Source organism: Kogia breviceps, chromosome 3 (genome assembly GCF_026419965.1).
Source record: "Kogia breviceps isolate mKogBre1 chromosome 3, mKogBre1 haplotype 1, whole genome shotgun sequence".
Taxonomy (NCBI): domain Eukaryota; kingdom Metazoa; phylum Chordata; class Mammalia; order Artiodactyla; family Physeteridae; genus Kogia; species Kogia breviceps.
Window position 1 is genome coordinate 15856155 of NC_081312.1, and position 13693 is coordinate 15869847.

The following is a 13693-nucleotide window of genomic DNA, read 5'->3' on the forward strand; positions in this document are numbered from 1 at the left end:
TACAGAGCTAGCTGATGAAGAGATGGGAATTTCAGAGCGTTGAGTCTCTGACATTTAAACAACTCCAAGGTGAGAAAAAGCCAATGAGCAGCATTCAGAATACTACCTTGAGGGACTTGGTGTTCCTGGCATGTCGGTAGCTGGTTTTCTGAGGCCACAGGATGGACACCCAACACTGGCCCGTGGCAGGGCACTTGGGCTGCCCATGGGGAAAAGGGGAAGCGAGTCGGCAGACAGTGGGAGAAACTAATCTGCTGATGACGGGTCCCTTGCATCCACATTTTCCACTTGCTGCAATTTCACTAGTTAAAGTAGCAGCTAACCGTGGCAGGCAACATTCTGAAATGCTGATTTATTTCCCCAGCCTCACTTCCTTTTACCCCATCCCTATTCCCCGCCACACTCAATTAGCCATTTTGCATTTATTGCCTCAGAGAAGGAACTCTTGGCAGAAAAATACAGGGTTGGGAGGAGAAGACAATCCTAGGTTTAGAGTTTCAAAAGATTCATGCAACTCAGGAGAATGAAAAGGACTGAGGTGCAGACAATCTGCTTGGAAGAATATCTGTTGAGCTAAAGCAAAGCTTCTGGCCTCCAAGAACAGATAAAAGGTTTGTCCTGCCAGGGGGCCTGGGGCTTAGGGTTGTGAGAAGGGAAGTCATGAGAATTCAGATGTGGTGGCCTGACCCAGGGACACCACATCCTGACTGTTTGTACCCTCTCCCCTGCAATCCCTGAGGTGGGGGTGGGGTGACAGTTACTCTGACGAGCTGCATTATGTGCGGAGGAGAGTGATCCCGTCTCTCACGTCCAGGGTGAAGTCCAGATAGGAGGCTATCTCAGGACTACATGTGTGAGAGGCCTGAGACAGCCTTACCACATTCCCCTGTGCCCAACACAGCGCTGGTCAGGGCACATGAGGGGCGCACAGAAGTGATGCAAGGCCTCAGCCCACCTCATGGCGCTTCCAATGGCCCAGTGTGTCACAGAAGAAGCCTTGTCCCTGTTGATGGGGGACAATCCAGGTGAGTCCTGCATGGGCTAACTACTGAGGACCAGAAGGGAATGAGGACACGTCACAAGAGGCCAGCATGCACAGAGAGCAGCCTTGAGAGTTGGGGGTTGAGCTAACCCTCTCCAGCCTTAGCTACATACAAACTCCCTGGATCCTAGATGGTGTTATGGGCTGACGTGCACCCCGCTACCTCTCTGCCAAAAATCCATATTTGAGGTCCTAATCCCTAGTACCTCATAGTGTGACTGTACTTGGAGTTAGGCTCTTTAAAAAGATGATTAAGTTAAAATAAAACTGTTGGCATGGGTCCTGATCCAAACTAATCCATGGTGTCCTTATAAGAAGAGGAGATTGGGACACACAAAGAGACACCAGGGATGCGAATGCACAGAGGAAAGACCAGGTGAGGACAGAGAGAGTAGGTAGACATCTGCAAGCCAAGGAGAGAGACCTCAGAAGAAACCAACCCTACTGACACCTTGATTTTGGACTTCCAGTCTCTAGAACTGTGAGAAAATAAATTTCTGCTGGTTACACCACCCAGTCTGTGGTGTTTTGTAATGGCAGCCCTAGCAAAGTAAACACAGGCAGAATCCAGAGGAAGAAGAGGTAGGATACTGAATTGACTGTGATTAAGTGTCCATCAGTTTGGTAGAATGGGGTATTGAAATGGAATTTTTAGTTGAGTTACAGAAAGATAAAGAATGTTTTATTTCTTGCATCTCTGATTATGGCCTGAGATTGGAATCCACTTCATGTGTTTGATCTAAAAATGTAATTCAACAAACATTTATTAAGCCTTTGAATAGGACTACTGAGCAAAATTATTTTTCTCATTACTTGTCAAGGGGCGTAAAATGTAACTATTAGATGACTTTTATTTGGGGGGGGGGTCTTGAAACGTTTACCAGCAGGTTTCCTTTCTAAGGATGCAAATATATTCCTTGTGCCCGGGGTGGTGGTGGTGGGGAATATTAAGTTGTCAGATAAAACCTTACTTGGCGTCTACATTATGGCAAAGCTCCCTGAGATCCATTTACATCAATGGTTCTCCAAGTATGCTTCTTGGATTAGCAGCCTCAATGTCACCTCTGAACATTTGAGAATTAAAATTCTCAGTCTCACCCCAGGCCCAGGGAATCAGAAGCTCTGGGGCTGGAGTTCAGTGATGTGTGTTATAAAAAGCACTCCAAGTAGTTTTGATGCCCGAAAGTTTTTTTTTATTTTAAGGAACAAAGTTATTTCTTAAAATAAATGTATGTATTTATGTATTTATTTATTTATGGCCGTGTTGGGTCTTCGCTGCTGCGTGAGGGCTTTCTCTAGTTGAGGCAAGCGAGGGCTACTCTTCGTTGTGGTGCGCAGGCTTCTTTCTCATTGCGGTGGCTTCTCTCGTTGTGGAGCACAGGCTCTAGGCGTGCGGGCTTCGGTAGTTGTGGCACGTGGGCTCAGATGCCCCAAAGTTTGAGAACAACTGGTGTACAGGATGGTTGCCTGGGTAAGAGACTGGGTGGGGGTGGGTGGTGGAGAGGCAGGGAGAACAGAACCTCTAAAAAGGGAAGAGAATGGAAACACTTTATGTTCAAATTCTTGTTTGGTTTTAGTACTTTAACCCTGTCAGAAAGGAAGAAGTTTTTCTCTACCCTTCTATGTTCCTCTGGCCGGTCCAAGAATGAAATTGACATGAGACAGATTAACAGGAGAAAATAAAACAAAAATTTAATAGCATGTATGCACTGGAGAGGCCCAGGAAAACTGAGTAACTCACTAAAATGGCTGAAATCTTCACCTTAAGTATTATCTTCAGCTAAAGACAAAAGAGGGTGTTGGGGGTCGTTGTTCAGAACTGCAAAGGGGAGGAAGGCAATTCATGTGGAGATGGAAAAGCAAATGTTTGGTAAACAAATGTTTGCTGGGTCATGCAGAAACAATGGGGCACAGAGAGGACTGTGATCTCTAGGCTCTGCTGAGTTTCCCCCATCACCCTTGGTCCATATTTGAAGATATCTCTGGTGATAGCTCTAATCTGGGAACAGGCCCTTTATCCAAATTCTCTTAGACAGTTAAAGGGGGAGGTAGCAAGAAAAACTTCCCAAGTCTTCTGTTTCTTAAAAATAATCAGTCTAAATCAATCCTCATACCAAAGAGACACATTTTGGGGTGGCAGATTTTGTTCCCCTACAGCCCTATTATCCCTTCCTCAGTATTTAAATTCCATTCTGCATCATTGTACCATTAGTTCACTTGGCTCTGCCCTTTTCAAAAAAGTTGAGCTAATACAGCCTCTCATTTCAGACTTGTAAATGATTTTAACTTAAAGCTTAAGTCAGAACGTAAGTATAGTAGCAGTTAAGATGGAGATATGTTATCAAACTAGGGACTAGAGTCTTTAATATCTTAACTACCTTTTCAGAAGATCTAATAGGTATTTCATGATGTCTGTAAATTACATAAATGCCTTTTAATGCCTTTGTTATACTCATTTATTGAAATAACCAAATTTAAGACGATTAACTCCAAATAGTTTCCTCTGATGTATTGCGGATGTGCAGACTGCTGATTAGCTTAATTTTTAAAGTCAGGATAATAAGTGTAAGTCCTTGTGGAATTATCTGCTGAGTTGGCTCACGGTAGGGATAACCAGCTAATCGTTTAAGTTTTAGGATCGGAAAAAATATTTCATGAATTTAGGTTTAACCACGACATGCACTAATATTTAAGGAGGTTCAATCCAAAGGGTAGGGCAGAGAAATAGAAATGATTGGCAAAAAGTTGAGTCGACTGGGGCAGAGGGGCTGTAGGGACAGACGGGAGGGAGGATCCGAAGCCAGCTTAAGTGTTGTGGGTTCAATGGCATCTGAACTGGGGAAGGCAGGTTCTGTTACCCAAAGCTGTGGGTCATACCAGAATCCATAGAATGAGCAGAGCAGAGCAGAGCAGAACAGAGCAGAGATTGTAGTGAAAATCCAAGAGTGATAGGAATACCTGCCATTTTACAGAAAATAATGCTAGAGTCTTTATTTCCCTTGGTGCATTTTTAGAGGATGCTAAAGTATCTTTGCAAATGTGCAGTAATTGAGTAAATCCCTTATATCATTTTATCATACCCATTTCTATGAATAAGCCCTCAAAATGTTAGTTACTGCAACATTTAATACTACATCATATGAGTGCTTTGCTGAAATGCATCATGGGTAAGTGTTGTGATTTTAAAATATGTTCACAAATTCCTTGGCACTCCTCCTTTCAAGAGGTGGAGCCCGATTTCCCTCCCCTGGAGTGTGGGCTAGACTAAATGACTCATTCCTAGCAAATAAAGCAGAAGTGATGGTGCACTATTTTGGAGACTAGGTCTGAATGATCCTGTGAATTCCTCCTCACGTTCTCTCTCTCTCTGCTCACTTGGTCTTGAGGGACGCCAGCTGCCCTGTCGTGAGAAAAGGTCCATGTGGTGGGGATCTGAGTGAGCCAACAGTACTGAGTAACGGTCTTGGAAGTACATCTTCAAGCCTCTAGATAATTACAGCTCCCGCTAACATCCCTACCGCAACCTCACTAGGGATTCTGAGCTAGAACCACTCAGTGAAAGTGATCCTGAATTCCCAACCCACAGAAACTGAGAAATACTAAATATTTGTTGTTTTCAGCTACTGAACTTTGGATACTTTGTGACACAGGAACAGATAACAAATTCAGTATATATATTGTTGAGTTGATGTGAATGTTGTGACGTGGAGACTGGGTGCCAGTAGTCCAATGTAGACGTAAACTATGAACTTGGGATTAATTCAGGCAAGTGTCAGTGTTCAAGAAATTTTCCCTTTTTATAACCAAAATACTCTGTTAACTCTCTGGGTTTATGGCATATACTTAACTCATTTTAAACAAAATTTCCTAATAATCATGGTTACTTATTGCTGATTAAAAGACTGCTGTCTGAAAAAAAAAAATTTAATCCTATGGTTTGGACATGCAAGCAGTACAGACGGACAGTAGGTGTATAACTCACCTCAGGCTGTCAGGACAAAATACCGTAGACTGGGAGGCTTCAACAGTAGAAGCCTTGATTTTCTTATATTTCTGGAGGCTGGAAGTCCAAGATCAAGGTATCTGCCATTCCGTTTCTGGTAGGGGATCTTTTTCTGTCTTGCAGACAGCTGTCTTCTCACTGTGTTCTCACATGGTAGAGGTGGTGGGGTAGAAGGGATGAAGTGAGAGAGAGAGAGGAGGAGACGGTGGGGGGGGGCAGGGGGAGAGCCCACAAGAGCGCACTCTGGTGTCTCTTCTTATAAGGACCCTAATCTTATTGTATGAGGGCCCCATCCTTATGATCTCATTTAACTTTAATCACCTCCTTATAGTTACTATCTCCAAATCCAGTCACAATGGGGGTTAGGGCTTCAACATATGAATTTTAGAGGGAAACAATTTAGCCAGTAATCAAAGTCTGAGATGGTGTGGGAAAGCAGGTTGTTGTCCAAATTATCCTCTCCTGAGGTTGGGGAGAAGTGAAGTGAGTGGGGGATGGAAACCAAACAGCATCTGAGGCTTCCATGGGGCCAGAATGCAGGAGGGGGAGGTCTTTCATCCAAACTGTTGGTGTCAAAATCAATTAAGCAAAGTGAGAAGCCAAGGCTGCTGAAGTGGCCTGTGACTGGAGGGAGAGAGCCCAAAACAATACTGACAGTCAGAGTATGGAGACGGGAGTCGGAAATCTAGGGAGGAAGCTCACAGCAGTGAACGTAGAACAAGTACCGGCAGGTAATTCTTACAAACAGGCATGAATGCACATGCTGGGGTTATGTTTGCTGCAGGCTGGTGCCTGGGACGACTGGCCACTGCTGTTCTGTTTCTCCTTGCAGGACACATCTGACACCCATTGTGTGTGGGTTTTCCTTCCACCAACAACCAGTGATCCAGTACTCCAGACACCAGCTAGATTTCCTCCAATTTAGTTCAATTCTGACACTAATTACCTGGAGTAAGCACCGGATTCCACAAGGTAGGAGCTCCATCCCACAGGACGGTTTCCACTTCAGATGCTGGTCACAAGACCTTGGTCTCCAGTACTTTGGACCAATTGGCTGTCATTTGGGGGGTTCCCACAACCCACTCCTCAGGTTCAAAATTTGCCAGAATGGCTCTTGGAACTCAGGAAAGCATTTTACTGACATTTACCAGTTTGTTATAACTGAACCACTGTGAGATATTGTTACAGGCTGAATTTTGTCTGCCTCAAATTCATATGTTGAAGCTCTAACCCCAGTACCTCAGAATGTGACTATATTTGGAGATAGATTTATAGATGTGATTAAGTTAAAATGAAATTGTTAGCATGGGCCCTAACCCAAGCTGACTGGTATCCTTATAAGAAGAGGAAATTTGGATACACAAAGAGACCCCAGGGATGCACATGCACAGAGGGGAGACCATGTGAGGATGCAGAGAGATGGTGGCCACCTGCACTCCAAGGAGAGAGACCTCCTTGGAGGTCTGGGACGGCCGAAGTTCCCAACACCTTGATGCTGAATTTCAGAACTCTGAGAAAATAAATTTCTGTTGTTTAAACCACTGTTTTGTTGTATTTTGTTATGGCAGCCCCAGCAAAGAGTGGATATTCTTCAATCTCATCTTTAGCAGCCAGAGGCAAAAGTTTACTGAGTGTGCCTAACCCAGGGCCTGGCATACATGAGATGTGCTCAGTCCAACCCCAGTGCCACTGGCCACATGTGGCTATTGTGCACTTGACATGGGGCTAATACGAACTGAGGTGTTGCTATCTGTGTAAAACACACTCTAGATTTTTGAAACCATCGTATGAAAAATACCCCACAAAATCTTTTATTAATATATTTTCATATTGATTATATATTTATCAATAATATTTTGGACATCTGGGGTTAAATAAAATGTATCATCAAAAATTAATCTCACTTGCTTTTTTTAAAACTTTAATGTGGCTCCTAGAAAATGTCAAATTATGTATGTGCTTTGCCTTATGTCTGTTGGACGGAATTGTACTAGATGTTTAAAAAAAATATTTTGAGCCATGGGAACCTCTTGTACTCTTATTTTCTTCATGCCTAAGACTTGAAATTAGGTGGACTCTAGAATTCTTCTCCTGGTAGGAGTGCAGAAAACGGTATTGACAATCCAAAGAAGAATAGACATATCACAGGTGAAATAGAAGGACAGCAAAACTTCCTGGAGTTCCTTTATTGGAAATAATCCACGCATTAACAATTACCAACAGGGACTTTCCTGCGGTCCAGTGGTTAGGACTCCGCCCTTCCCCCGCAGTGGGTGTGGGTTCAATCCCTGGTGGGGAAACTAAGAGCCCACTTGCTGTGCAGTACGGCCAAAAGAAAAACCAAAAACCAAAAACAACAACAACAAAAAACCCCAAAAGACAATTACCAACAAAAGAACTATAGGTGGTGAAGGCAGTGTTCAAAGTGGGGTAAATGCAGACCCACAGGCTGAGAATTCTTTGTGATGATCACATCTGGTCTTGATTATTACCTGGTGTATCAGTCAGGGTTCTCAGCTGCAGACAACAGCACCATCTTTGGCTAAGCTGAGCAAAAATGAAAGACTTAGAAAGAAATCAAGATATGGCACAGAATTGCTGCTGAGGCTGCAGAACTCGTGCCTGAGCAATAGGTTAGGATGGCACTTCTCACCCTCCTGCTCCTGGCACTTGAGGCCCATCTGATGGAGCCTCTATGCCACCACCTCCTCTGCACTCTGACACTGCTCCAGGGTGCTTTCTCAGCTGTCCATACATCTAATCACTCTTCCAAGATCAAAGTCACAGGTTTGGGGAACTGACTGAGGGAGCTGGGTCACTGGGGCTCTAGAGCCCATGCTGCTGGGGGTGAAAAGAGGGAGGATGTGGCGCCTTAACTCCTAAAACAGGTGGAATCTGCCTCCCACCAAGACTCACATGAGGGGAAACAGCCACACGGGACATGGATTTGGATGAGTGTAGACAACAAAAACAGAAAAAAAATTTCGGACCAGTACAAAGACAGGAAGAATCCTTTTCCTCAGGACTGTCTTAGTTTTGTGGAGAGCAATAAACTCAAGAGTTACACTATAGTTAATCTGTATCCTATTTATGTTATTATTTATAAAATAAACCATTTTATAGCATGCAGTATGATATATATATATATAAATATGGTGGTCACTCTTCTCAATGTTATATAAATATTAATTCTGCTAACCTTCATATCAACTTCTCTATCATCATCTCTATTTATGGATGGTTAAACTGAAGCCCAGAGAAGTAACTTGGCCAAAATCACACAGATAGTAGGTCGTAGGAGAGATTTGAAGCTATGTAGTCTGGGGCTCCAGGGCTGATCGTTTAACTACTATACCATACTGCTCCTTACTATAGCAATTTTTATCTGTAGTTATACTTAAGAAGATGTTTAGGAAGCAATATATAATTTATTCCACTATGTGGGTTCTGTCCTTTGAACCATTTTTACTGTCTTTATATATAAAGCCCTGAGTTTACAGAGAGAAGTCATTGAATAGGGGGTGATGTAATTAATAAGTGCAATCAAGCAACTTACGTACAAGTTGTAAAGATCAGATAAATGACAGATGTTACAGGATAGTTCATGATAAGGAAATACTTCATACTTTTGGCCCCAGAGGACTCTTACCTTAAGAAATGTTTCCAACTTCTTTTATAAATAATTCTTTTTTCTTACCCCCTTATATGATTTTTCAGTCATTTTCTAAAAATCAAAGTTTTATTTTGTTGTGTCAAGATATTGAGTCCTATCCAGACCCCTGGTTATACAGGAATTTACTCATGTTTTCTAATAGAACTTGTAAGGTTTCATTTATTTACATTTAGAGCTTTATCCATTTGTCAGTTATACTTGTGTGTGGTGTGAGGTATAGATCTAAAATTTGATCTTTTCCCACATAGTTATCCAGTTGTCCCAATATCATGTTTTAAAAAGTCCATCCTTTGCCAGTGATTTAAGACACCATCACCACAGTGATTTCTGTTTCTTTAAGTTCAACTTAACTATTATATATATATATTGAGTACCCACCATGGGTTGGACACTGCACTTAAGAAGTACAAAGAAGAAGAAGACTTGGCCTCTGGCCTTGAACTTGTGGCAGCCTAATTCAGACTTCTAAAAGTAAAGTCATTTCTTAAAGTGAGACAACAGACTTTATCAATAACGTTTCATTAAAAGGCAAGATCGCTCACTTTTCTCAAGACCATCTGATTTTGATTACATTTTTCACTTCAGAAAACTGAGAAATTTTCTGTGGCTGAAGTACACCTGTGATACTCAGAAACACTGCTTATTTAAGAGAAAAAACTGTCCTTACTTTTTAAACTCATCTGACTTTTGAGAACTGAGAGACGCTTCTTTCCTACCTTCCTACCATCTGGTGTGTTTCAGGGACCCTGAAACCACAGAAGCAAGGGAAGCCGAACACACAGTCACTTGTCTGATAATGGCCGTTTCCCTTTATCTCTCGTCTTGAGCATATCTGAGTGCTGTGCCCAGCAGTTCAAAGATCTCTCTTTCTCAGCTTGTATTTACTGCTTTTTTATTAGACACTTTCTTCTCTAATGGTTTCCTGAGCATAGATTAGAAATTTGCAACAAGAGACATTTTCCCTGGTAAGGAATTACTTTGGTTATAAACTAATAGGAACTAGTGGTACATATTTACTGTTAAATATTGTTTCCTCTTTTACAAATATCACACATTGCACAAATATTTGTGGTGTGCCTTCCAAATACAAGGTGCAACAGTGCATTACAGAATGACATATGCTGGGTTCTGGTTTCAACTTCCCAGTTTTGCTCGTATGGTATTTTTTCTTCTAGTTACATGATTATGCAGATGTTACATGCATATCCCAGATATAAAATCTCAGGGTTGGTAGGAAGCTTAGCATTTACTTGATTTATCAGCCATGTCTTGCATCCACTGGTGCTCCGCTCATGTTTAAAATTGTATTAGAACAGATGGATCAGAGTGAGTTCAGAGAAGGTAAATCTATGGAACTTGACTAGTTACTGACTTGAATCATAGAATGGTGATTGTAAGGAGGGTAGTTCAGATAAGTACTGTATGGGGAAAAGAAGAAATGGAAGAAAACAAGTGGCCAATATACAGGGAACTGTATAATTTATCATACAAGCCAGAACTTTTTTTTTTTTTTTTTTTTTTTTTTTTTTTTTTTTTTTTGCGGTACGCGGGCCTCTCACTGTTGTGGCCTCTCCCGTTGCGGAGCACAGGCTCTCGACGCGCAGGCTCAGTGGCCATGGCTCACGGGCCCAGCCGCTCCGCGGCATGTGGGATCTCTCTGGACCGGGGCACAAACCCGTGTCCCCTGCATCGTCAGGCGGATTCTCAACCACTGTGCCACCAGGGAAGCCCAAGCCAGAACATTTTTGAGGGTGAAAGGGATACTATTAATAATTATGTTAGGACAATAGACACAAGCTGGGACTGTCCTTGGTAAATCATAATAGACCTATAGTATTTTAGGAAGATGAAAAGAGTAAGCATACTGTCCATTAAGAACCTAGAGATATAAGGGCGTGACGAGTGTGTTTACGGGACTGCCCAGATAAATTTTTCCTCCTGGTATAATCGTAGTCTCGACACTTAACTTTATGTTTGCAGTTAAGAGGCAAAACAATCAGATCTGGGGATCAGAGATGCTTTCTCTGCAGCCTCTCAATAGTCTCTTCAATTTGCTTCAATGCTAAGGAAATCAGAAATCTCAGACCAATGCCGGATGTGGCAGGAATCCCAGGACAATCCACAACTTCCCTGCCAATTTAGGGTTATCTGCCTGGAACCATTTCAACTGGCAGCGGCAAGTACCTTATGAAGCAACCAGGATGAAGAACCATGTCAGCTAAGGCTTGCTAAGTGTGTAACGCATTCAGCTAAGATTTACTGCCTGTCTGTTGCCTTACTCGTATTTCATTTAATCACATGCCCCCATGCGGCTGCTCTTCTTGCTTCATCTTACGTAAGAGGAGACTCAGGCTCAGAAAGCTAAGTGACTCCACCAAGGTGACAGCTGAACAGGGACTAGGAGGGAGACTTCAAGCCTGCTCCTCTTTCTCATTCTGCCACGTACTGGCAGGTAGTAGAAGCGCCCGGATATGTTCGGGGAGGTCCATAGTAGGCCACGCACTGCCCTGCTCCCTTGGCCTTGGACATCTACCTCCCCTTCGATAAAGTGCTCCAGGAGGTGAGGCCGAAGGAGAGGCAGCGAACGGATACACGCGAAGGCTGAACTCTGACCCTGAACTTGGGCCGACTAGGAAAGGCTCGCTCCGCCCTCCCCCAACATTACGGCGGCTGCGTCAGCGAGCTGCAGCCCACACTCAACATGGCGGCGGAGGCGCCAGCTGCCCTTCTCCATCATGGCGGCAACCGGAAACGCCTCTGTGGGCGCCGGAGTCATGTGACCCACACAATGGCTGAGCGCGTACTTCAGGCTTCCCGGCAACGCCAAGTGGAAGCCATGATGGCAGCCGCGGGTTCGGCGGGCCAAGCCGCGGTGCCCCTGCTGCTGTGCGCGCTGCTGGCGCCCGGCGGCGCGTACGTCCTCGACGATTCCGACGGGCTGGGCCGGGAGTTCGACGGCATCGGAGCGGTCAGCGGCGGCGGGGTGAGCAGCTGGGGGTGGGACGCGCGGGTGGCGTCAGGGGACCACTCCGTCTCTCCCCACAAGCCCCCGCGGCGTAGCCCAGCGTTTCGACGCTCTCCCGTCGCGGCCCGGCTCCCGGCGGGCGCCCTTCGCCTGGCCAGAGCCGCCGGCCGCGGGGCTGGAACCTACGTTTGCTGTTTTAAAATGAGCCTGTAGAGCCAGTTAGATTTAAAAGATCCGGGGGTCCACCAAGTAAGTAACGGGTCTAGATAGTGACAAGGCTGGGGCTCAAACCCTTCCTTTCCCTGGGCAGCGGGGCCTGGGGGGCGGGGGTCTCTTCTCCTTGTAGAGGGCACTCTGGGAGGGTCGCTCCAGAGACGGCCAGGGAGCCGAGGAGCAACCGTCTGCTGAAGAGGATGCCCCAGTGGGATGCTTTGGCTGTGCCTCTTTTTTTTTTTTTTCCCCCGGTACGCGGGCCTTTCACTGTTGTGGCCTCTCCCGTTGCAGAGCACAGGCTCCGGACGCGCAGGCTCAGCGGCCATGGCTCATGGGCCCAGCCGCTCCGCGGCATGTGGGATCTTCCCGGACCGGGGCACGAACCCGTGTGCCCTGCATCGGCAGGGGGATTCTCAACCACTGCGCCATCAGGGAAGCCCTGTGCCTTTTCTTTTTTAGGGAAGGGGGTCAGGGAGTCCTGGACCAGTACTGCAGGATGCGGTTGCGCTCTTTCAAAGGGTCAAGTACCGGATAAGTTTTTGTTTGGAGGCACATCAGGTATCTCAAGGCCTCTTTAGGAAGGTGAGAGGCTAGAAACTGGGACTTTTTTTTGGTCTTTTTCTAACGGCAGACTACACCAGTATCAACTGATAGTCTAGGATTGTTTACTATGTGTGTGAGAAGGGGGAAACGATGGTAGTGACTCAGCACCATTAAGATACATAAGAATCACCTGGTCCGTTAGTGACTCAGCACCATTAAGATACATAAGAATCACCTGGTCCGTTTGTTTAAATGCAGACTCTGGCCTCCCCGCCAGCTCCCATTCTGACTTTACAGTTCTGGAGTGGGGCATGAGAATCTGCTTTTTAACAAATGCGCCAGTGGCTTCTCATACTAAATGTTGAGAGAACTATTTTCCTGATTCAAGGATCTCTGGAGCAAGCGGTTTTTTGTTTTTTAAATAAAATTTACAGAAAAGTTGCCAAGACAATACAGAGTTCTCATATACCCTGTAGCCAGTTTTTTCCTGTTATCAGCATCCCACATTAGTACGGGACATTTGTCCCAACCAATATTGATTATGTTAATGAAAGTCTGTACTTCCTTTCGTATTTCCTTAGTTGTTACCTAATGCTCTTTTTCGGTTTCAGGATCCCATCCAGGATACTAATTGCATTTAATTGGCATGTCTCTAGTCTTTTTTAGGCTGTGTCACTTGGGATAAGTTCGTATTATCTGGGCATTCTAAAATACTTATGTTAAGGGAGACATGAGGGCCATTCCAGCTTAATGCAAAATGTGTGTGGGCACAGCTGGTAATTTCCTTAGTTCCCTAGTCATGCTGATGGGTGGCTCCTAGGCCTGGGAGCTTGCCACAGTATCATGATTGTTCTTGGCTTCTAACAATTTACTTAGTCCTGTCTCATGCTCTTTGTAACCATTGTCTTGTCTTTGTTTTATCCCCTTGTGGTTATAGATTTTGGGTCCATGGGATTTATGGTGGCAGATCTTTGGGTGAGAAGGATTTTCTTTTTTGTACCCCAGATCATAGTTAGAACTGATTTTATTTGAAAATGGTAAGGCAGAACTCTTGAACTGGTTGAATGGGTTGTTTGTTGGGTTGAGTCAGATTGGTGTTTGTATCCTTAGATGCAATTCAGAACCAGCTTGAAAGCTTGCTTGCTGGGTGGATGTTTTGGGCTGGTCTCAGCCTATTGATAACCAGTGCTGTGGAGGGACTGGCCCTTGTGCTTCTTTTTTTTTTTTTTAAACGTTTTTATTGGAGTATAACTG

The 13693-nt window shown here is 44.5% G+C and overlaps 1 protein-coding gene across 19 annotated transcripts in view; it reads left to right on the forward strand.

The window, feature by feature from the left end:
* Positions 1-11470: 11470 nt before the first annotated feature.
* The window catches only part of GALC (galactosylceramidase), a 72563-nt gene continuing 70340 nt past the window's right edge, over positions 11471-13693 (forward strand). For 5 of the 19 annotated variants that reach the window (XR_010839439.1, XR_010839440.1, XR_010839441.1 and 2 more), the window contains exon 1: positions 11477-11701. Coding sequence is in view for 5 of the 19 variants with exons in the window: in XM_059057001.2 (XP_058912984.1) it covers positions 11507-11701 (195 nt within the window). In the remaining 14 variants the exon portion in view is untranslated. Of the gene's footprint in view, positions 11702-11751; positions 11933-13693 lie in introns of those variants that run through there. The other 14 variants (XM_067027930.1, XM_067027929.1, XM_067027932.1 and 11 more) reach the window with 9 other exon arrangements.